The 22,951-nt window shown below is 56.3% G+C and overlaps 1 protein-coding gene across 2 annotated transcripts in view; it reads right to left on the bottom strand.

Annotated features, from left to right (window-relative positions):
• Positions 1–8,181: 8,181 nt before the first annotated feature.
• Positions 8,182–22,951, bottom strand: part of PALD1 (phosphatase domain containing paladin 1) — a 72,914-nt gene continuing 58,144 nt past the window's right edge. For both annotated transcript variants that reach the window (XM_081790535.1, XM_081790534.1), the window contains exons 19-20: positions 10,561–10,716; positions 8,182–8,679 (exon numbers count right to left, since the gene is read on the bottom strand). In XM_081790535.1, the coding sequence (XP_081646661.1) occupies positions 8,527–8,679; positions 10,561–10,716 (309 nt within the window). In that variant the 3' untranslated portion in view covers positions 8,182–8,526. The remainder of the gene's footprint in view (positions 8,680–10,560; positions 10,717–22,951) is intronic.

Here is a 22,951-nt window from a genome sequence, read left to right on the forward strand (position 1 = left end):
CCAGGACACAGGCTGTAAGCAGCTGCCTCTCTGTGCAGAAGGTGCAGAGGGAGCTTTCCAAAGGCAGAGCCACACTGCCACTTTCCGTCAAGGACAAAAGAGCACAACAAGGGACCAGGAGGATGGTGTGTTACAGCCCCTTTATCTACTTCAAGGCCTGTCACTACCCCCCTCCCAAGAATTCGTCCTTGATTTGGTTGGGGGGGGGGGTGGTTAAAATGTCCTTTTATGATATGGGAGTGTTGTGATAGTGGTTAGTTCCTTTTTAATGGGCTTACTTTGCAGAATTTTACATCCTCATATTCTTTTGAGAATTCTATATGCCTCCGAGGTAAGAAAAAAAGTTGGGGAACCACTGGAGAGAACACAAAATGGAGCCCCCTCCCACTTTTTGGGTTTCACCGTTTTTGTGGTTGAGAGCCTGATGTCACCTCTGGATCCTCTCCCAAGAAAACGGTATAAACACACTTTTACACACAGCTTCAAGCCTCTGAAGCCCTGGAACTCTCCGTGAAGAAAGCAGGAAGGCTCCTTAAGCGAGGGTCTGGATAGGCACCCACAGACTCAGGGAGGTTCTTAGGAAAGGCAGTTTCTTTGGGTCTCCAGGCTCTGGGTTAGTGATTGGCATCAATCTATAGAAATTTTTTTTTTAAACGTTTATTTATTTTTGAGACAGAGAGAGACAGAGCATGAACGGGGGAGGGGCAGAGAGAGAGGGAGACACAGAATCGGAAGCAGGCTCCAGGCTCTGAGCCATCAGCCCAGAGCCCGAAGCGGGGCTTGAACTCACAGACCGCGAGATCGTGACCTGAGCTGAAGTCGGACGCTTAACTGACTGAGCCACCCAGGCGCCCCGATTGGCATCAATCTAAATGCTCTGGTGGATCTAGAAAGGAAGGGGAAAGAAAGAGCACCGGGCAGGGAGTCGGTGTGCTGGCTCTGCCCTTGACCCCCTGCGTCACCTTGGCCGAGGGATTGCCCTTCAAGTCTCAGATCTCCCAACTGCTCAGTGAAGAGGTCAGCTGAGGGGAAGTGCAAGGTCCCTCAGGGACCATATTCCAGAAGTGAAGGAGTTTCTAGTAGGGAGTTCCAATAGCAAGAAAATATTACTTCCTTGGGCTGTCCTGGAGCTACCAGAGGGGTGAAGTCCACGCGGGGCTTGGAAGAAAGCTGTGCTGGTTATTTTCTGTTCCTCTCTCCCCCCCGGCTCCCCATCTCTGGAGGCTGACCCCACAGACCATGTGGCTGGGACCTTTGCCAGTCAAAGGGATGCACTGACAGGTGAGCAGATGGGAGAAGAGAGAAGTTGGGCCTTTACCCCACCCCCACCGGCCCTGTGCTCAGTGGAGTTGCTCTAGCCGTGGTTGCTCCCCCCCCCCACCAACTCAGCTCCTGTTGGATGGTCCCCAGGGCCCCCTGAGGATGTCTGTAGCAGGTTCGGGTGTTGCTGCGCTGCCCCTCGCCCCACTCAGGTCCAGGGCCGGTCACCACGTGCCCCCGCGTAGTTCCTGGGTGCCTCCCCACTCCTAGCTGGCCCCCTTAACCCTGCCCACATCCCTGTGTATGGTCCCTGCATTCAATCCTCATCACAATCCAAGCTAAGGCCGCCATTCATTCTCCGCCCGGGCCCTAAATGCCACAGCGTCAGGCACGTGGTATATACTATTTGCAATTAAATATTAAAATTAAAGATACGCCCCGATTTCCCTTTATCCAAAGTCCTTAAATATCATAAAAAGTGTATCTCCTGGAAAATTCTATGCCAGTGCTAGGGTAAGAAGAGGTCAGAAATTGCTCTGCATCCCTGAAAGACAGAAGGCCGATGGGATGGGAAGGGATGGGATGGGATGGGATGGGATGGGATGGGCAGGGGAGATGGCAGCCGGAACCTGGGCAAGATACAAGGTGCCTAAATCTGACTGCACCATAACGTACAGCTTCCCTGTGACAAAGTACCCTCTAAAATGGCTACAAGCCCCGGGGAGCCTGGGTGGCTCAGTGGGTTGAGCATCCGACTCTTGATTTTGGCTCAGGTCACGATCCCAGGGTGGTGGGATCGAGCCCCACGTCGGGCTGTGTGCTGAGTGTGGAGCCTGCTTAAGATACTCTCTCTCTCCCCCCTGCCCCTCTCCCCCACTCACGTTCTCTCTCTCTCTCTCTCTCAAATAAAAAATACTACAAATAAAAGAGGTAGAAAGCTACATTTTTAAAAATTTCAAAAATGAAATAATTGCAAGCCCAGACCGACTGGGTAAAAGGACTGGTTGTACATCTATCTACCTATCTATCCAGGAGTTAAACAGATTATATTAAACATTTATGCATATTTTTTCATATTAATTTAAGAAAGACAACCTAGTATAAAAATAAACACATAAGAGAATAAACCCAAAGGGCCGATAAACATGTGAAAAGATGTTCCGTCTCAATAGTAATTGAAAAAGTCGTTTTAAGATAAAAAATAAGACTGTTTTTTTTTCCTTATCCAATCGGCAAAAGTTAAAAAAGGTCGGTGACCTCAAATGTCAGAGTGGAAAGGGGGAAGCGGGTGCCGTCATGAACCGTTGGGTGTTTAATTCAGCCCAGAAGATGGCCTCATTTAGTTCAAAGACAGAGTGACAGTTACTTTGAGATAGCATAGACATGCTGTCACCTAGGCCTTGTGCATGGGTGATGTGAGCAGAGGGTAGGAAGAGGAAAGAATAAGCTAAGGGGGGTACGAGATGACACTTAAAAGGCCCATGTCTCAGAAAATCTGTCACCATGACTCACAGGAAATAAGCCTTCTTGTGGGTGTTGAGGGGAACCTCTTGAAAGTACGTGGGGGTTTGAACAGCATAAAGTCCGAGAACCACAAGACGTTAAGGGAGGGCTTTCAAAGAAATCATTCTGTCCCCCTCAACCCTTCCACCACCCAACCGAAGAGAGCTAGGGCACCCTTCCAGAAGGATTCCAATCACTGACAATGTCAAAGGGGATGCCAGTACCAAAGAGGATTCTGGTATTGCTGGCTCCAACACCCACCTGTGAAATAAGCAAGGGCCTGGAATCAGATGCCCTCTGGCCTCCGTATCCCGATCCATAAAATGCGGGTCATAACACCACCTTGTGGTATTGTTGGAGCGCTGAATGGGATGATGACCGTCAACAAAGCCAACTACAATGCCTGACAAAGTAAGTACTCTCATACATAACAGAATAAGATAAGCAAAGGTTATTGATCTGAGAACGGACTGGCTGCAGTGCAGACGGAGGCCACAGCAGAATGGAGAGGACGTTCCCTCTAAGGGAACGTGTGTGTCTGATGATATTTGAAAGCTAGAAATAATGCAGCATATATGGGAAATGAAGGGTCACCATCTTTACAAACCAGGAAGAAAAAGACCAACACCGCAAAGGAAAAGTCAGCGAAAGACACGGACCATTCGGAAAAGAGAACGTAAGTGTCCAATATCCATGAGCTACAGTTCAAGCGTACTATCAATTTAAAAGGAATAGAAAATTAAACCAGTATGAGATGCTGTATTTTGAGCTACCAAACTGGCGAGAACTTTTAAAAAATGCAACGGGAAGTGCTGACGAGAGCAGGAACAGTAGGCTCGTCACCTGCTCCTTGGGAATGCAGGTAGGACATTTCCAGGGGGCACACTGGAGGGGGCGTATCCAAAAACTTTGAAATGGGCAGCCCTCTTATTTAGAAAATAACCAGAAGTTTGCCCCGCCCTATGCAGATTTAGGGGTACCAACTTCTTTCTCCTGCACCCCTCTACCCTCAAAGACTGAGCCATGATTTCCCGGCCCCCGTCAACAGGACCCGTGGCTCCTCACGTGAGACGGGAGAGCAGTACAAGAGACAGACAACGGAGTCCGGCTGGAAATGGAACAGATGAAGTTGGAGACAGGCAGTCATTTCTCCAGAGCCAAGAGAAAGCTGACCGTCACCAGAAAGAGGGGACAAAGCAGTTGCTCTCGCGGAGGGGGGAGCGCCAAGACAAAAGTGAGGGTGCGTCATCAGGTCCTCAGAGTGACAGACGCCAAGAAGGGATGAGATGTAGGAGAGATTTATTGGGGAACTCCCCTGTGAAGGATAAAGGGGGAGGGGAAGAAGGCAGGGAGGGCCTTCGGATGGGCCCACGATGCGGGTCTGACAGTTGTGAAAGGAGAGCGGGAAGGAAGGGCCCCACACGGCCGTGTGGCCTGAGGTGCTCTTGGGCCGAGCATCGGGAAGGAAGAGCCCTGGGAAGGCTGCCAGTTGGAGAAGCACCACAATGGGCAGAAGGTGCCCAGCTCTAGAGGCCCCTGGAGCTTCCTGACACAACCCTGCTTGGTCCCGGGCCACCCAAAGGCAGGGAAACTTTCTGGAAGCCGGGTGGTCTGCCCTAATCCAAGTGAGCAAACGTACAGAAACGCTGGCCACTAGCTCAGCCAGGGATCCCCCACGGCTGGCCTCGTCCAGGACACCCCCACGTCAGCCCTTCCCAAGGCCTCTCCCTGGCCTGCACCCACCACCCCTCCCACCAGGCTGCCCCACACCCACTCTGGTCATTTAGAAGTCAGCATGGCTTTCCCAGAGAACAGCTGCATGGGACACCGAGGAGTGCCTTTGTCCCCTCATCCCGGCTCCTCTAGGAGGGAAGGAGACCCGGACGGAGAGCTGGAGGCTGCCACCGGCCCCTGACTCCCTGGCATTACCTGCCTCCTGGCTCCAGCGTCCCTGACTTTTAAGGAGCCTCCTGTGTCCACATCACTTCTTTGGTGGCATCTCAGCCGGGCTCTTTTGTTCCGGGTCTCGCACCCTACATTAACTTTGATCTTACCCTCCAAATAAGCATTTTAATCCCATTCACAGTTGAGGAAATGGAGACTCAGAGACACAAGGTGATCCACAATCCAACTGCCAGGGTATGGATGCCCAAACCGCTCCTGCCGCCTGAGCAGAGAAAGGGGTGTGTCGCATGGTATTCGGGGGCCAAAGAGGCGGGGAATGCCACAGCCAGGGACAGTGCAGCCAGGAGAAAGGCCCAACCAGCATGGGCCGCTCTAGGGACACGGGTGTCTTCTAGAGCCAGAGGGTGGGAGAGGGAGTGGGGGCTGGGGGAACAAAGATACTGCTCGAATTTTCACAACTAGCAGCTGATCATGCTTTATCTAGGTGAGTAAAAAATGAACCGCCTTGGGGCGCCTGGGTGGCTCAGTCGGTTAAGCATCAGACTCTCGACCTCAGCTCAGGTCATCACCTCACGGTTTGTGAGATCGAGCCCCACGTCGGGCTCTGTGCTGACAACACAAAGCCTGCTTGGGATTCACTCTCTTCCTGTCTCTCTGCCCCTCCCTCGCTCGTGCTCTTTCCTTCTCTCTCAAAAATACACATTGAAAAGAAAAAAAGGCAAACGGCCTTTTGTGAGGTAAAACCATCATAAAGATACGACAGTGCTGATTCTGCAGAAGCAGCTGGGGGTCCCCTACTGGACACGGCAGGGAAGACCTGTCAGCAACTTCTGGGCGGGCACTCCATTTTTCCAGTTCATCCTAAACTGGTTCTTGGGATGAGGAGGGAAACCAAAGGCCCTCTGGGGGCCCCTCTTGCACAGAATATGGCCCATTCCTAGTGTCTGGTCAAGGCCGGGAGGGTAAACAGGGTCAGGAGGAGCTCAGATCACTGGTGCCGTGGGGTCCTGGGATGAGGCGACTTGACTCCAGGCATAGTATGCCCCCAGGCTCCACGACCTCGGTTGTTTCCTCATTCTAGAAGCTCTGTCAGAAGAGAGCGGTGGAAGTCCGGGCCCCAGGCTGGACTCTGACCTTGTACTCCACCTCACAGCTCCTGTCTACCAGCACCCCGTGCCACACCCGTTCTCGCCATACCCAGTGCACATGACTCGTTCACTCTCTTCCCTGAAATGCCACAGGCTCCGGAAGGCGGGCTGTCCCTGTCTACACACACCAACTCGTACCTGTCGAATCACCGCCCACAGCCCACTTTCAGGTATCTCCAAATTACACACCCACCCTTACGTATGGAAGCCCGCGTGTGCTCATCGGCCCCCACAGGTACACCCCCAAGCCGGGGAGGGTCCCACCTAAGGCCGTCTGGTCTGGGCACAGGGACAAACCGGTGTGGCAGGCCCCCGGAAGCCTTTGGGAAAGAACACAGTGCAAGGGTGCGGGAGCCAGGCCCTCAGGGGGCAGTGGGAGGACAGGGTACCCGGGGAGACACTCCTGTGAACACCATCCACTCCTGCGTATCCCCCCACCCAGACCCTCGTACCCCAGGCAAAGAAGCGCCCCTCCCACACCAGGCGCGTGCGCGCGCGCGCACACACACACACACACACACACACACACACACACACTGGTGTGCATGTCTCCACACTCGCGTTCAGAAGCCACATGGGGCATCCTTGGACTCTGCTGTGCGGGGAGGTAACCCCAGGAGGCCTTCCCTCCCAGACTGGGAAGATCACCTACTCCAGCACATGGGGCTCTGGGTTCCATCCTGACCACCCCCCAGCTGACCTCAGAACTAGAACCCAGAGGTCTTTCATTCCCCTAACCCTGGGAGAGCGTGGGGAGAAAGCCTGGGGTCTGCTCTCTGCCTCACTCTCCTCACTGCCTCTTCACACGTTAATCAATGCAATTGTGTCTGAGCATTTGGGGGCCTGAAGGGGCCAAGGAAAGCCTGCGGGGGTGAGAGGAGGGAGTAGAGGCTGAGGTCCACCCTCCATCATAACCCTTGAGATTCCATTTTGCTCCGTGTCTCTGAACACAACAGTCCTTCACATCTGAGTATGAATTAGCCTATTATGCTGCTGGACAGCCCTGGGCATCCTGAGTGAGACGGTAACGCATGAAGGACGTGAAGGAAGGAGAGGGATGTCAGGAAAAACTTACCTTCTCCAAGAATTGGGAGCACTAAGGGCTGGTGCTTTCAACTCACCTTGCCCACCCACCGCAGCTGTTACCACGTCTGTAACATCTGCCCCACACTACAGACATCAGCAGGCGGGGCACATTTCACATTTAGCCATTTTTTTAATGCTCAAAAGCTCTGTACAAAAAAAAAAAAAAAAAAAAAAAAAGTCACAAATGAGTCCTCACAACACCCCTGTGAGGTAGGTAGGCAAGTATTATTCTCCCATTTTACAAACGGGGAAACTGAGGCAGAGAGGCGCAGTGACCGGCCAGTGGTCCCAGCACAGCTGAAAGTCAGGGTCAACCGTGAAAACACAAAGGATCCCTCTCGGTTCAGCCCGAGCTCTGACCCCTCCTCTAGACCTTGTCTGCAAAGAAATCCAAACTCTCCAATATATGCAAAAATCAACAAACCCGACAGATCTGAAAAGGGAGGGAATGGACATACAGTAGTTTCGCAGATCTCAGCCAAGACGGCCCAGTTCCTTCCAATGCTAGGGAGATGGGAACAGAGACACATCCGCCTGTTTTTCCACAGAAGCGCACGCACCCGACCAGGGAGGGCCGCGTAGGCAGCCTTCAGGCCGGCCGGCCCCTGGGCTTCAGTGGAGAGCGGTCCCCAGAGGAAGAGCCAGACTCAACTCCACAGGGCCGCGCCCTCCCGCCCCTCCCAAGCGGCCTTCCCACTGTCGGGACAGGGCTGCTCCCGAGGCCTCCTGCTCACCGGCCCCTTCTGTTCCCTCTGGAGGGAAGCTCGGGGGGGTCCTCAGCTCGGATGGCCTGCAACCCAGGTGAGCCCTCACACCCTCCTTAGCCCTCTTCACCATTCCCTCAGGGTCACCCAGCAGTCCTCGGGGCTCCTCCTGCAGCAGATGGGGACTGGAGCCATCTAGGCCGCCAGGGCAGGGAAGAAGTACAGAAGGACCCACTGCTGGGAGCTTGGCTTCCTCAGCCCTTCCCGCCCTGGCGCCCGGGAAACGGAGCAGGCCTCTTCCCGGGGCCGCATCCACCTTCTAGAAGCTCTTTCCTCCCGAGAGGACCCCTCCCTTCCAGCTCCTTGGAGACCCTCACAGTCCTGCCATCCCCAGGAGAGGGACAAGGGGAAGGAAGGAGAAGGGGCACGAGAGGCCAGGGAACTGGGTGAGGCTGCCATTGAAGTGACCAGTCCACCAGAGCCCTGTCCGCTCCCCGGGGAGCCGGGGGCCCCAGGGCAGTGCTCAGGCAGCAAAAGGGGAGAAGCCGAGCAGGAGGGCAGCAAGAGAAAGCAAGAGAAGGAACCGGACTCTGCGCCTGAGGCTGTCAGGACCGCTCGGAAGCGGGAGAGGAAAGCGCATGCGTGCAAGTGGAGCGTGGCTTCGTTTGGTGGCTACTTGGGGACTGAGCTCCTTGGAAGCCATCTTCGGTCTGCAAGGCACACGCCGGGCCCGTGCGCCTGTGGTTTACAAGTATACCTGTGCACTAACTGTCCTATCAAAACCTCTTCTTAAAAAAGGGTCCCAACCCCACTCCAGTCTCTGCGGGAAGCTGGGGAATGGGTTCCTCAGGACGGCTCCCAGTGAGGAGCACCTGGAGCGCCCCTGTGGGAGGGGGCACACAGGGGCGGGGGAGCACCTCCTACAGGAAGTCTCCAGCAGCGGCGGGCTCAAGGCCGTGGCTCCGCTCCTGCCACCGGCAGCGCAGCCCGGAGAAGGGCTGGTCCTGCACGCTCTCCAGCTCGGGGAAGCCCAGCTGATTGAGGATCTCATAGACTCCGGCCTTTGATGCCACCTGGGGAAGACAGCAGAGATGGGGGCGGAGTTCCCAGGGAGACGGGTCACCCTGCCCGCCCCCCCCCCCCCCCACATCACCACACCTTCCTCCCTGCACTCGGCTCAGCGACCCGAGCAAGTTTGTGTTTTGACCGCCAATGGCCGCTCTGAGTTTCAGTTCCCTTATAACGGGGACAACAGGCTCCACCTCCCAGGACCATGATGGAAGGCTACAGAGCACAGAGCACCCAGCAGATAAGAAGGAAATGGACAGCCGCACAGGAAGCCAAGTGCCCCTGTGCCTGTGCCGCCCTGATGTTCCCACTGAGATGCTCGGGGGCACAGAAGGCAGCGGGGAGACAGGAGCCAGCGACAGCCCTGTGGCTGTGTGTTCGGGCTGTGAACCAGGCAGCTCCACCGCAGGCCTCAGTGCAGGAGGGCGGGCTGGGGGCTCCCTGCCAGCAGCCCAGGGCCCGGCACTAGACTCAACCCACTCATCAACCAGCCCCCTTCTCTCTCCACCATCCTTGGAGATGGGGAGGATTCAGGCTCCACTCAGACCAACGGTCCCCAGGCAACCCTCCCCCCGCCACCCTCCACTCATCCCCACGATGGAGGGACTGAGGGCCCCAGAGGCTGGAGCCCACACTCTGGACTGGACCAGTTCTCTCCTTCCTTGATACGCCCCCAACATGAGCCACCTAGGTTCAGCTGGGGAGGGGATCAAGTTCCTGCCCAGCCCCTGGTTCCCCCAATTTCTACTCTCCAAGCAGAGCCCAAGCAGAGGTGTCTGAAGTCCCCCACTACCTCCATCCATCCCACCCAGGGGTCCAAAGAGGAAGCCGAGCCCAGTCCTGCTCAGGAGGATGGCCCTGACGTGGACTTGGTGTGATCCACCCCCCATCAGGGCTCCTGACTCAACACGCATCTGCCCAAGGACCGCCCTGAAGGCTTGCCTTCAGCCCAACACCCAGCACCCAGCAGCCACTGCCATGGTCCCTCTGCCTCTGTTCCCACAGCTCTGACCTCACCCGCGCTCCTACCTAAGCCCCCGTGCCCTTCCTATGCCCACTCTGGCGGGGTCACCAGCTCCCACTCTCCGCCCCGCCTGCCCCAGGGGAGCTAACTCCAGCCTCGAGTCCGGATTAGAACCGTCAGGACAGGCCGGCAAGGTCAGGAGAGACCGGCGTCCGGGCGGAGGGGTAATTACAGGCTGCTCTGCCCAGCGGGGGGAGGAGGCCTCTCTCCTGACCTAGAGGTGCCAAGGCAGCAGCTCTGCCCCCAAAACCAGCCAAGCCGGAGGAAGAACTAGAAGAACCGGGAGGCCAAGAAGAGAGAGGGACGGCGGAGACGGAACGAGAGGGCAGTGTGTCAGGCCAGACACGGTGGGCTTTGCAGCGAACCGACTGGCCCTAGTGCTGACCGTGAACGCGGTACTTACTCTGTGCTCAGTATCCTCCTCCGTACAATGGGAGAGTAAGAGTGGCCACGTAAGGCAGCCCCGCTTACCCAGGGCCCAGAAGGTGGCACCGGGTATGTCTCACGGACTCCCCCCACCCACAACATCCCGAGGTGGCACAGACAATAACAAGATGCATCTTACTGCTGAGGACTGCTGGTTAGAGGGCTCAGCTTGTCCGAGGTCACAGCTGGAAGGTGGCAGGGGCCACGCCACCATCTTGCCCCTCGCAGGGCACAGGTGAGGGGCGAACGCAACAATGGGCATGGAGCACCGGGGAATGTCAGCCTCGGGGACGCACCGAGGGCCCCCACACGCCTGCTCGCCCTCCTCCTCCTCCTCCTCCTCTGGCACTCACTCATCCAGCTTTTCCCGACTGCCCGCCGAGTACGGGTGCCTGAGGGGTGGCCTCAGCCCCACGCCCACCCCCCCGTGTCTCACCTCCCGCATCCAGGCGCTGAAGGGCCTCTGCCAGGAGTCGGCCTTCTCCAGGTGGAGGTAGGCGTTGAGGAGCACCAGGTAAACGTAGCGCTCCAGGTACTGTAGGCTCCGAAGCTGCAGCCTCCGGGCCTCCGGCTCCGATTTGGCCGCTTTGGCCTGGAAGACGGCACGGGGTGGGAGTCAGACACACCACACGCTCACACCCCGGCTGCCCTCGGCACCAGCACCAGGACAGGAGGAAGGGATTCAGACAGCAAGGCCAAGGGCACGGCCCCGGTTACAGGAGAGGCCAACAGATGGCAAGGCTAAGCCGTCAGGGCTCCGACTGCGGATGCAGCACGGCCTCACCCACCCCCCCACACCTCCACACCCCCGTGGCCCAGGCTCCATGGCCTCCAGCTGCTCACGGGCAGGTGAGTGTATCGCTGTCTGGGAGGGGGACCCCCCTCTTGGCCTCTGACCCCAACCGGTCCCTCGCTGACTTCCTCGCCCATTCCTCAAGTGGCTCAGGATCAGGGGCAGAAGGGAGTCAATATAGCCCTCGGCCCTGGCCCGACCCTCCGGCAAGGCTGGGACAGATCCCAGAAAGGCCACCAGGGCCGGGGATCAACAAGAGATCCGGTGGCTGAGGGAAGAAAGAGCTGTGTGTGCACTGGGTGGAGGGACATCAGTCTGTTTAACGAGCCACCTTGGGCAGCTTCTAGGAGAACAGCACCAGGTGACATGCTGGGGAGAGAAAGGACAGCCACATGGTTAAAGATAGGCTTCCCAGAGAGCGTGGGATTTGGCTGGGCTGTGTGGGTGGAGAGAGCGAGCAGCCTGTGGGGCGGTGCAGAGGTGAGGCCGGTGCCCGGCAGGTGGGGACTGGAAGGGGCTGGCCTGGCTGGAACGAGGGTGTGAGGGGACAGGAAGGGGAGCTGGACTGGCAGCCAAGTGTGGAAGCCTACCCTCTACTCCAGCCCAGTTCCCACCCTGGCATGCAGATGCCTGGGGCCCCAGCCCAGACCGATCAGATGGGAGCCTGCGGGCCTACACATCAGGGTTCCAAGAAGCTCCCCGGGTGATTCTCTGTGGCCAGGGTATAGCACCATGGCTTTAGCATGGGGGGAGCCGCTGAAGGTTTGGGGGTAGGAGTGACCTATTAACAGAAGACTCACAGGAGGCTAATGCTTAGGAGGAAGGGGACTTAAATGGGGTCCTCTTGAGGCTTTCTTGGCATGGACATCGGTGGGCACCCCAAGACATACAGAGTCAGCTCCCCCGCTGGACAGTGTCCCTGCCACCAAGTCTGAGTTGTTCCTCTGACCTGCCACAGACACGCAGCCCAGCCTGGAGGCTGAGCCCCGGAGAGGGAACACGACATCTCATCTCACCCCCGCCCCTTCTCACCCCACACCCTCCAGGGCCCAGAGCAGCTCTCTGTGCTCCAGGAAGAAGATGTAGTTCAGAGGCTGTTCCCTCGGGTGCCGGAAACATCTGCGGGAGGGGGCACAGCCAGTCCAGGGCCTCCGGGAACCAGGAAGGGCGGCCTCCCAACAGCCGGGCCATGGCTGAAAGCCTTCTCGCGGGGACACAGCTCAGCCCAGTGTGTCTCCTCCGGGCCGCCGCAGGAAGGCCCCAGACATGACATGACCTACAGCCCCAAGAACCAGGAGCTGGAGGGGGACCGTTTGCAGGGCCTGAGCTCCCCTAGCCCCCATTTCTGCCTCAGGTAACAGCCTTCCCGGGATGGAGCCAGTGGTTACGGAAACTTGCACAGCCAGCCCACCCACACCATCCAGAGGGAGCTCTGGGTCCCCAGGGATGGGGCAGGAGTGGAGGGTGGGCAGTGGATGGGGCCCCAGAGCAGGGAGGGCCCACGACCACTGCTCTGACTCCCTGGGAGACATGATGGGGCTCTGGTCCCAGTTCTGCCATTTCACCTGTCAGCCCCCATGATTCTGGAGGTGGGATAGCTCCAGCACATAAGGTGCCCCTGTAAACCATGAAGAGCCAAGGTCATCTGTGGAGCAGGAGAGAGCGCTACAACAGGAAGAGGAAGCGTGCGTAGGCCCTGCCTGCAGTGACACTCACAGTCTGGGTGGGGGGCAGAGGACACCTGCAGAGTACCCAGAGCAACCGGGTCAGGGGACCAAGGCAGGGCAGGGGGCTGGACCAGGACGGGCACCAAAAATGTGCCCGGGTGGCTCAGTCGGTTAGGGTCCAACTTTAGCTCAGGTCATTATCTCAGTTTATAAGTTTGAGCCTCGCATCAGGCTCACTGCTGACATCTCAGAGTCTGGAGCCTGCTTCAGATCGTCTGTCCCACTCTCTCTCTCCACCCCTCCCCCACTCACTCTGTCCCTCTCAAAATAAATAAATACACTTAAAAAAAAAAAGGTGGTGATATTAGAGGTGGGTTAGGAAAAAGCAGGGCAGGAAGGTGCCCTGAGAGGGGGAGGAAAGGGGTCAGAGAGTGAGGTGTGTCCAAGGGAGACTGACAGGGGAGGGGGCAACAGGGGAGGCTGGGGCCCAGAATAGGGTGTGGAAGCCACTCCAGGCCCTGACCCTATGGACAAAGGGGCCACTGAAGGCTTCTGGCGGATGTGAGGGTGGAAATGGCCCCATGGCTGCTGCAGGAAGATGAATGGAGCAGAGAAAGACAGGTGCCTTGTTTTAAGGACCAACCAACCAGGGGCTCAAAAAAGTGCAGTTTTGCTTAGCAATTAGGAAGCGGAGGGGCCCCTGGACGGCTCAGTCGGTTAAGCGTCCGTCTTCAGCTCAGGTCTGATCTCACCGTTCATGAGTTCGAGCCCCACGTCGGGCTCTGTGCTGACAGCTCGGAGCCTGGAGCCTGCTTCGGATCCTGTGTCTCCCTCTCTCTCTGCCCCTCCCCCACCCGTGCTCTGTGTCTCTCTTTCAAAAATAAACATTAAAAAAAAAAAAAGAAATTAGGAAGTGGACAAAAAATTAAAAGAAGTTTCTACCTAGATACAAAGTATGGCCAATACACCACCATCTGCCGACCCCTAAGTGGTTACTCCGGGCACTCATCACCCCATCCCTTCCCAGTCTCCATCCCTGGAGCCTACTCGACATTTTCTTAGAAAGGAGAGGAAGTCACCTCCAGATCCACCAGGCAAGAACCATTTTAAACTACTTTCAGCTAGAGAGCTCTAACGACACATCCTACAGGCATGAGAAGCCCTCAGCTCTGGGTTGGCCCACGGGTTGGCCCGGGGCACAGCCACACAAGCCCTATCCTCTCCAAGCCCCCCGCTCCCATGGGGACAGAGGCCTGCTGCTCCCAGAGACACCAGAGGGGGCTGAGTCTGAGGAATATTCAGGGTGGAGAGGTTGAGTGTCCTTCTGAGCCCTACTGGTAAGTAGGGTAGAATTATCTCTAAATTCGGACCACAAGTAAAGGTGACACTGACACCCCGCCCCCCCCCCAAGAGGTGCCATGGGCTATTCCTGCATGATCGCAGGCTATGATTTGGGACAATGACCCATCTTCCCACCAAGGCCCTGGTTTCCTTAAAATCACCCCATGTTGGCACCGTCTGGGGAGGAGGATAGGCCAGCCACCTCCTGTCGATAAAAATAGTGGCGCCATTTTTAAATGGCCCGGCCGGCCAGGCTGTCATTAGCTGTGGTGGAGCTGGACAAGGCTTCCTCATCCACTGGGCCTGAGCCCTAAAATAGAAGAGGCCTTGGAAAGGTGGCCGGGGTGCTGGGCATTTCAGCTCTCTCCAGCCTGAGGTCGGCCAGCCTCAGCGTGGGCCCAGCGTGGCAGGCAGTGGTTCTCCTGAAGCTCTGCTCTTTGCTGGGCCACATGGAAGAGGCCCACGGAGGCCGGGCTGATGTGCCTCCCCAGGTGTGTCTGGGGCCAACTGCACACCACATGCCAGGCTGAGCACATCACACCCAGAACTCACTGTTAGATCCTAACTTGCCCTCCTAGCAACCCCGTGAAGGAAGAGGGACGTCCCATTTTGCAGATGAGGCCGGGCCAGGCTAAGTAACTGCCCGACGCCAGAGTTCCCGTCTGGGACAGGAATTGCAAACGCCCAGCTCAGCTCTCTGACCACCCTGGGCCCTTTCGCCACAGTCGAGCTCAACCACACCCTGTCTCACTCTTGCCTCTCTACCTTTACCCCCCGGCCTTGCTCCTGCCTGGAAAGCCCTTCTCCTCCACCAGGCCTGGCCCTGCTCCACTCGTCCCTTCAGGCCCTGGCCGAGCCCTGGCTCTCCTGAAGCCTGCTCTGAGTGCTCCAGCCCCTTCTCGGCCTCCTCTGCTCCCCAAGGAATGATCGGTCTGGAAGACAAGCCTGGGGGCAGGCACCGGACTCTAAGCAGGCTCCCACCTTCCCTCCTCCCCACCACCCTGAATGTCAGTGTCAGGGCTCAGACTAGGCGCGAAGCAGGCACGGGGTTGGTGGGTGAGCACACTTCCAGTGCCATCTGGAATCGGGATTCCAGGCAGGACACTGGGGACCCCACATGTGCACCTCCACCCTCGGGAATCCGGACTCTGCCATGCTACCCCTGCTTGTGGGCTCCAGGGGGATATCGGTCTGGCTTCTCAAACTCACAGAGCATGTCCCAGGCGAACCTCCTGAGGTCTCCCCAAATCTGCCCGCCCGTGTGTCTACCCGTCTTAACGCTCATCCTTCCTGCTGCTCAGCCCAAAGCCTGGCATTTCTCCCTACCTTCGCCCTTTCTCGGCCCTACATCCAGCTAGTCAGGGCATCTCATTGACTCCACTTCAAACACTCCCAGATGAAGCTCACCTCTTACCACCTCAAGTCAAGCACCTGTCTGGCCTCCCTGGCCACCCTCCCTCCCACTTCTGAGACCTATTCTCAACACAGTGCCAGAGTGATCCCGCTAGAATCTTAAGTCGGCTCCTCTGCTCAACCCACTGCACAGGCCCCCACTGGCACTCAGTGGAGAAACCAACGTCTGTGTGATCGTCCCTGTGATCCCAGACCAGGCCCCATCCAGCCTTCCCCCTGCCCACGTAGCCGCTGACCTCCTCTCCTGCCCCTCCCTGCTCCTCCTCCTTGCCCCTCAAACACACCAGGAAGCCCCCACCTCAGGGCCTTTGCACTTGCCATATCCCTCTGTCTGGATGTCAACATGGCTCTCCCATTTACCCCCTCCGATCTTTGTGCAAATGCCACCTTTCTCATCAAGCCCTTTCCTAACCCAGATCGGATGTTAAAACTGCAACCCCCTACGCCCACAGACATATCGCTACCCGACACAATGTGACTTTGACTCATATGCTGTTCCTCACGTGTCTCCCTCAGAGAGCGTGTGTCCCCCGAGGGTAGGAGCGTCCCCGTTCTGAGGTATGCCCAGGACTAGCACAGTGCCTGGCACTTGGAAGGTATGCGGTAAACGTCTGCCAAGTCAGTGACTAACGGGTCTATCTTCCATTTTTATTAAGCCCTAAATCACAGACTGCCTGGGGTTACCTAGATCAACCCCTCTGCTTTCCGGAAGGGGAGATCAAGGTCAAAGAGGTGAACTGACATGCCAGGGTCACCTGGAGAGCTGGGCACAGCATAGGCTGCCGGGCAAACGAAGCCCAAAAAGAGAAACAAGGGGAACAAGTGGGGCCAGGCTCAGGGCCTGAGTCAATCCGGACCAGACAACACCCCTGTTACTGGAGTATCCCTGCTGCCGTTTCCCCGACCCACTCAGTTGGAACGAGCATGGCCCCGTGGCCTCTGCTGTCCAGGTGAAGCAGGGTTCTAGGCTGGGCAGGGAACAGACAGCCCTCAAAGTTGGTTCGTCTCCGCAGGGCAAGGTCCCAAAGCTCTGACCCCATCATTCTCAAAGTTCGACACACCGCCCACTCCTTGTCGGACATTGGCCCTCAAGCAATCGGTGCCAGCTGCTTCCAGGGGCTTTCTACGAGTCCCTGCAAACTGTCCTCAGGCCTGTCCTGGGGCGTCAAGCACGCAGAAGCTTTCTGTAACTCCCGAGAAGGGAGAGAACGGCCCTCGGCCCATAGACAAGGAACCGGTTTTCCAAAGAACACCTCCTGTTCGGTACTTTCAGAGCAGGAAGGGACTAAACCTGGCACCGTGGGCTTCTCTGTGTGTCATTCATTCACCAAAGGTTGTTCACCCCTAGCCGGGCTCTGCACTTCAGTGCCAAGCATGGTCCCCGCCCTCAGGAGCCCACTGTCCTGCACATAACCTAGTGGGCTGGCCAGGTGTCCCAGCCCCACTGCCCACCACCCCCGGCACACCCGCTCCCACCTCACCTAATACCCCGGCTGGTGCTCACCACCACCCTTCAAGGCAGGTAGGGGAAGCAATAGTGACCCCAGGTGACAGATGGCACAGGAGAGGCCCAGGCAGGCCAAAGCAATGTGGCAAAGGTCGTGCAGGGAGCTGCTGGCAGAGCCCAGGCTAGAACTCAGGGCTTCCGACCCACACCCAGGGCTCCTCAGGTCGCTAGAGAAGACTGCCCTCTCCTGGCAGACCAGCAGTGTGGACAAAGAACGAGAAGGCATAAGGAAGGCAGGGCCGAGTTTTCCTGTTTCATCGTACAAGGACTTACTCAACCTCCCGCCCATCTATCTGCTCACTAGACTGGCGTCTCCAGAGCCCGAGGTGGGCCAGGCAGGGCCTGCGGTCAGAGTTTCAGAGCCGAGACCCTGCACGGCAGAAAAGAGACAAGCAGCAGAAAGAGGCGGCCCCAGTGACAACCACGACCCTACCAACGACAGCCGTGCGCACGGAGGCAGCGTCTCGTGCACGCGGAGTGGGCGCGGCCGAGGCGTGCACCCCTCCCAAACCACTGAGAGTTCCAAGCCTCGGGTGCGCACTTAGAAACAAGCCTGGCACACGGCTCCGGCTCCGTGGATGCCTGCTGCTGCATAAACCAGGAAACGCCCCTGCAGGGTGCAAATTTTTCCAGCTCAGCCACACGGCGAGGAGGAAGGGAAAGCGAGAGAGGTCTCAGCTACTGAGAACGCGTGCCCTACACACGTGCACGCATGTGCACACGCACGCGGCACACACACACACACACCCTCTCCCCGTTCTGGCAGCCGCTGGATGACCCACTGGCTCAATTTTGGGCTGAGTGTGAAAGAGCCTTAGGAGGCAACCCTTTCCCTCCATCGTATTTTACGTGACAGCACACGGCATTCCAGGGTGGCTCCGATCGCATGGCCCTGGCCCCGGAGACACATTACCTACTGGAACGAGGTCTCCAGGGAACAGCTTTGGCCAAGCCAGAGTCTTGGAGAGACTGAGAGAGACCCCACCTGGGGCTCAGAGCCAAAACTGTCTCACTCTATATTTTTCGTAAGATAATAACCTTCGACTTTGGGGACACTGAGCTCAATCTCTGACCTCGTGGCAACTCTGCACCAACCCGGGCCGGTGCATGCAGTAGGGCCTGGGGACGTCCTTGCCGACCCCTCCTTCTTCCACCACAATAAAACTGCCTCCTGGGTCATGGTCATCCAGAAGGAAAGGAACACAGGCAGAGGAGTTGGGAGATAGGTTCTGGTCCTGCCTCAAGCTGGTCACAGTGTCATTAGGCCTCAGTGCCTTCCTCGGTAAAATGGGCCTCGTAAATCCCACTGTCATCTCCTTACCAGCGGCTCTGAGGACCAAAGGAGACAAAAAAGTAAGTTCTGAGAAAACTCGAAAAGCACTGCTCAAAGTTAAAGCACTACAGTCTTTATAAAATAAATCTCAACTTGAGACCAAAGGACATTTTCTTTCTCTTTGTGGGGCTTTTATCTCAGCTTTTCTTCAAACTCTTTCTGAAGGGACAGAAGGGAGACACATTAGACTGTGTTAAATACAGAACACTAAGAATTAACGTCACCAGCCAAGGCTAAGGAAAAGGCCCCCTGGCATTAATGATTCTAGCAGGACTTCCTCCAGGAGCCCTGACCTTGGTTTCTGTCACAAATATTTTCCCTTTCCAGGCCCAGCAGGAAACAACTAATTCACCAGATGCTGTCACCACTGTGGGCTGGTGGCCATCTTGGATTCTCTCAGCCTGGGGCCCAGCCTTCTCACCTCTATCGAAACCTCAAGGAGTGGCTTAGTTCAAAGAGTTTTCTCTTTTTTTCCTTTCGACGTGGTTTTCTAAATGCCCTGAGCATTCTGGCCCCCTCACACGCGTAGGACTGATCAGGCCCTGACCCACTGTCACTGACGCTCTAGAGAATGGGGGGAGGCATCACTGAGCTGCAACCCACAGAGGCCAGGCAGCCCGAGTCGGGCCCAGGCAGAGAGGGCGGCCCAGACTGTTAGTACACCAGGGAAGGCCTGTCTCCATGGAAAATGTGTATGCAGCTTTGGTCCCACCCCCCCACCCCACTCCTATACCTGTGACCCGAGGCTGGGATATGCTCCTACCCTCCGGCCTTCTGAGGCTGGGAATACAAGGGCAAGTTTCTAGTTGTTCTTTTCCCCCACAGCAGGGCTTGAGGTGGGAGGGAGGTGTGACTGCCTCCAACTTGGGAAGCCGTGTGGCACCCGGAGTGGACGTGACCTGAGAGTCGGTCTGGGGCCTCTCTCTCCTCCTGCCACCCACCAGCTGTGGGTTCTTGGGCAAGCCCAGTGCCTCCCTTCCTCAGATACAAAATAGAGGCACTGTTACGGTCTGCCCTTCATCAGGCACAGGTACAGAGTAAGGACTGAGCCAGGAGCACCCCCGCTGCTGGGGGCGCCTCCCACGCAGGTTCCCAGTGGGGACACATGGGGGCTGGGTCCCCTGGCCTCCAGCACTGGCCTCTAACAACTCCCAGCCTCCCCCCAGGAGCCCCTCCATCTTTCTTCTCCCGGCCCACCCAGGTCACCTAGACCCTCATCACCGACTGCGGGTCTATCCGACTCTGGAGGGACCTTAGGGCTCACCAACCCCAACAGCCTTCCCCTTGGCTTTAGAGAAGCTCCTCCCAAACCTCCTTTGAACAGGAGCAAATCAAGTGAAAACCCAAGCTCAGGGCCTGCCTTCCTGCCTCCCCTGCACCCCGGCCAAGTATCTTTCCATAAGTACTGCAGTTAATTCATGGAGAGGGAACGAGAGAGCCAGCATATCCCTATTTTGCAAACCCTCAATGAAGTAAAGAGCGCAGGGGACGAGCAGCTGCAGCTGCCAGGTCACAGAAGAGACCACAGGGCCTTCTGAGCCCACGTGGCGGCACACAGCACCCCTGTGACTCTGCTGGCCGAAACCAAGCCAAATCTGATCGAGCCTCTGGCTCTACCCGGGGACAGGGAGCACAGGAGCTGCAACATGACATGGCCCAGCTAAACCTGGGGGTGCAACGAGCAGGGTCCAGACTGGGGGATGCCCGGTGAGCAAGCCCGTTACCTCAGCAGACACACTTCAGGGGAAGAAGAGCGGGCAGAGCGGTTCTAGATTCCACGGGCCACATCGGCCACATGTGAGCTGTGGCACTTGTATGGATCCTGATCCAAGGCCAACAGACTCTGTGGGACCAGGTGAGAACATCTAAACGCTCACCAGGTATTAGATCGTAAGAAACTACTGTCATTTTAAGTATGATAATGACCTTTTTTTAAAAGACCCCACCCCACTGGGGCGCCTGGGTGGCTCAGTCAGTTGAGCGGCTGACTTCGGCTCAGGTCATGATCTCACAGTTCGTGAGTTCGAGCCCCGCGTCAGGCTCTGCGCTGACAGCTTGGAGCCTGAAGCCTGCTTCGGATTCTGTGTCTCCCTCTCTGTTCCTCCCCTGCTCACACTCTGTCTCTCTCTCTCTCTCAAAAATAAATAAAGATTAAAAAAAATAGAAAAAAAATCAAAGATCCCTCCCCCCCTTAAGGTACCTGCTGAAATACTGGCAGAGGAAGTAACAGGAGGTCTGGGACTTGTTTCAAAATAATCTGGGGGGGTGGGGCAGGGAGAGGGCTGGGGGGGGAAACCTTAGGTGAACTAAGACTAGCCCTGATTGGTAATTCCTGAAGCTGGGAGGTGGGCACTCAAGGGTTCATGAAATCACTCTCCCAGTTTTGAAATTTTCTGTTTGAAATTCTCCAAAATAATTAAAAGAAAAATAAGGTCTGACCTTCCAACTCTGTCACCAATCTTACTTACTTCTAAGCATCAGCCTACAGAAATTATCTGCACCGATTAAAGAGCAACACGCACTACAACATTCAATGTGGCATCACCCACCCAGAGCACAACGGGGGGCGATGTGACAGTCTACCTCTACGGGGATGGCAGGTGACACTGGGTGCTTCCACTCTACAGACTCTGTGAACATGAAATATGATGATGATGTAAGACTCTTCAGCAAACAAGATAAAGTGTCCATGAGCTGAAACTATGGTCTAACATTGTCTTTATAATAACAAGCTACAAACAGCCCTCCTGCCTGCTGTGTTTATTTTAAAAAAATTTTTTTAATGTTTTTATTTATTTTTGAGAGAGAGACAGAGCATGAGCAGGGGAGGGGCAGAGACAGGGGGAGACAGAATCTGAAGCGGGCTCCAGGCTCTGAGCTGTCAGCACAGAGCCTGACGCGGGGCTCGAACTCACGGAGTGTGAGATCATGACCTGCGCTGAAGTCGGACATTCAACCGACTGAGCCACCCAGGCGCCCCAGTGCCTGCTGTGTTTAAATAAGCAGCCAGGTACTTGGGGCGCCTGGGTGGCTGAGCGCCTGGGTGGCTCAGTCGGTTAAGTGTCTGACTTCGGCTCAGGTCATGATCTCACGGTTCGTGGCCCTTGTCTGGCTGTGTGCTGACGGATCAGAGCCTGGAACCCGCTTCGGATTCTGTGTCTCCCTCTCTCTCTACCCCTCCCCCGCTCATTCTCTCTCTCTCTCTCTCTCTCTCTCTCTCTCTCTCTCAAAACTAAATAAACACTAAAAATAAATTTAAATAAACAGCCAGGTACCAAGGGTGAGATGCACCTGCCCATTTCTAGAGGAGTCAGTCCACGGGAGGGAAAGGGTAGAGGAAGCAGCTGCCTTTCTGGAGCCTCAAGTAGTGAGGCCTGCAGCCCACCAGGGACAACAGGGACCGAGACCCTCAGGTGAAGGGTGACGTGGTCAGGGGAGGGGCTTGGGGCTAGGAGTGAGAATCTTTGTGTCTTATCCCCGCTCTGCTACCAACTCACAGGGGACCCTAGACAACCCACTCTCTAGCTCATCTGCAAACAGAGGAGACAGACGCTCTGTAAGTCCTTTAGCACTACAATCTGAGGGTCTCTATGGGGACTTGGAAGCTCCAGGAACATCACAGGATGCTCCGGCCCTGCAGGGGTCCTCAGAGCCCCCCCATTAGCTGAACGCTTCCTGTGCCCAGCCAAGCCCTGCCAGGAAGCAGTACTGACGCAGCCTGGCAGGTGGGGACGCAGGCGGTCAGAGAGGCTGTCGGAACCCAGGCCCCTCCCATTCCCACATCCACATTCCTTCTGCCAGTCAGCCCAGAACAATCTAACCCACTTCCTTAATGAACTCCATTCCAGAGTCCACATGCGCACACACGCGCACACACGCATGCACTGAGCGGGCCAGAGGCCCCTTCTAATCTGGAGGCAGGAGCAGCTCAGGCCAGCCTGACCTCAGGCAGGACGCGTGCTCTGGGTCCGGCCAGGTCAAGCGCAGGGTGACCTTGAAGGAGGTGTTCTGCCTTTCTGACTAAAGGACATAGAGGCCCGGTTGCCAAAAGCTGTGATTCCCAAATCGGGGTCCATAACGGGTTTCATGAGTCCACAGGAATTTAGAAATGCAAACCTGCTCAAGGAATGTTCTCCACTCTGAGATAAAGTCCATTCTACTTTTCTGGTACTAAAACATCCTTTCTTTTATGAAATGCCAACCACATTTGATGGTTAGTTAGGTTTTTAAACTTTTTGTTTCTTTCTTTCCTTCCTTCCTTTTCTTGAAAATGGATACGTTTCACAAGGTTATACTCTGGCAACCTTAGAAAGGTCCTTCCCTTTTTTTTTTTTTTTTTTAAATTTTTTTTTTTTTCAACGTTTTTTATTTATTTTTGGGACAGAGAGAGACAGAGCATGAACGGGGGAGGGGCAGAGAGAGAGGGAGACACAGAATCGGAAACAGGCTCCAGGCTCCGAGCCATCAGCCCAGAGCCTGACGCGGGGCTCGAACTCACGGACCGCGAGATCGTGACCTGGCTGAAGTCGGACGCTTAACCGACTGCGCCACCCAGGCGCCCCGGTCCTTCCCTTTTTAAAACTGGCCTGTGAAATCCCCACCACTGGGATTAAGGTTGCTTTTAGCTCTTCCTGCAGTTCTGGGACCTCTAAGGTTAGTGTCCTTATAAAAAAAAGGTACCAGAAGGCCCATGCCTTTCTCTCTCCCTCCCTGCTATCTGTCCACATACAGGCACCAGGGAAAGGCCATAAGGGGACACGATGAGAAGGCGGC

The sequence above is a fragment of the Panthera onca genome, chromosome D2, assembly GCF_046562875.1.
Source record: "Panthera onca isolate mPanOnc1 chromosome D2, mPanOnc1 haplotype 2, whole genome shotgun sequence".
Classification (NCBI taxonomy): Eukaryota; Metazoa; Chordata; class Mammalia; order Carnivora; family Felidae; genus Panthera; species Panthera onca.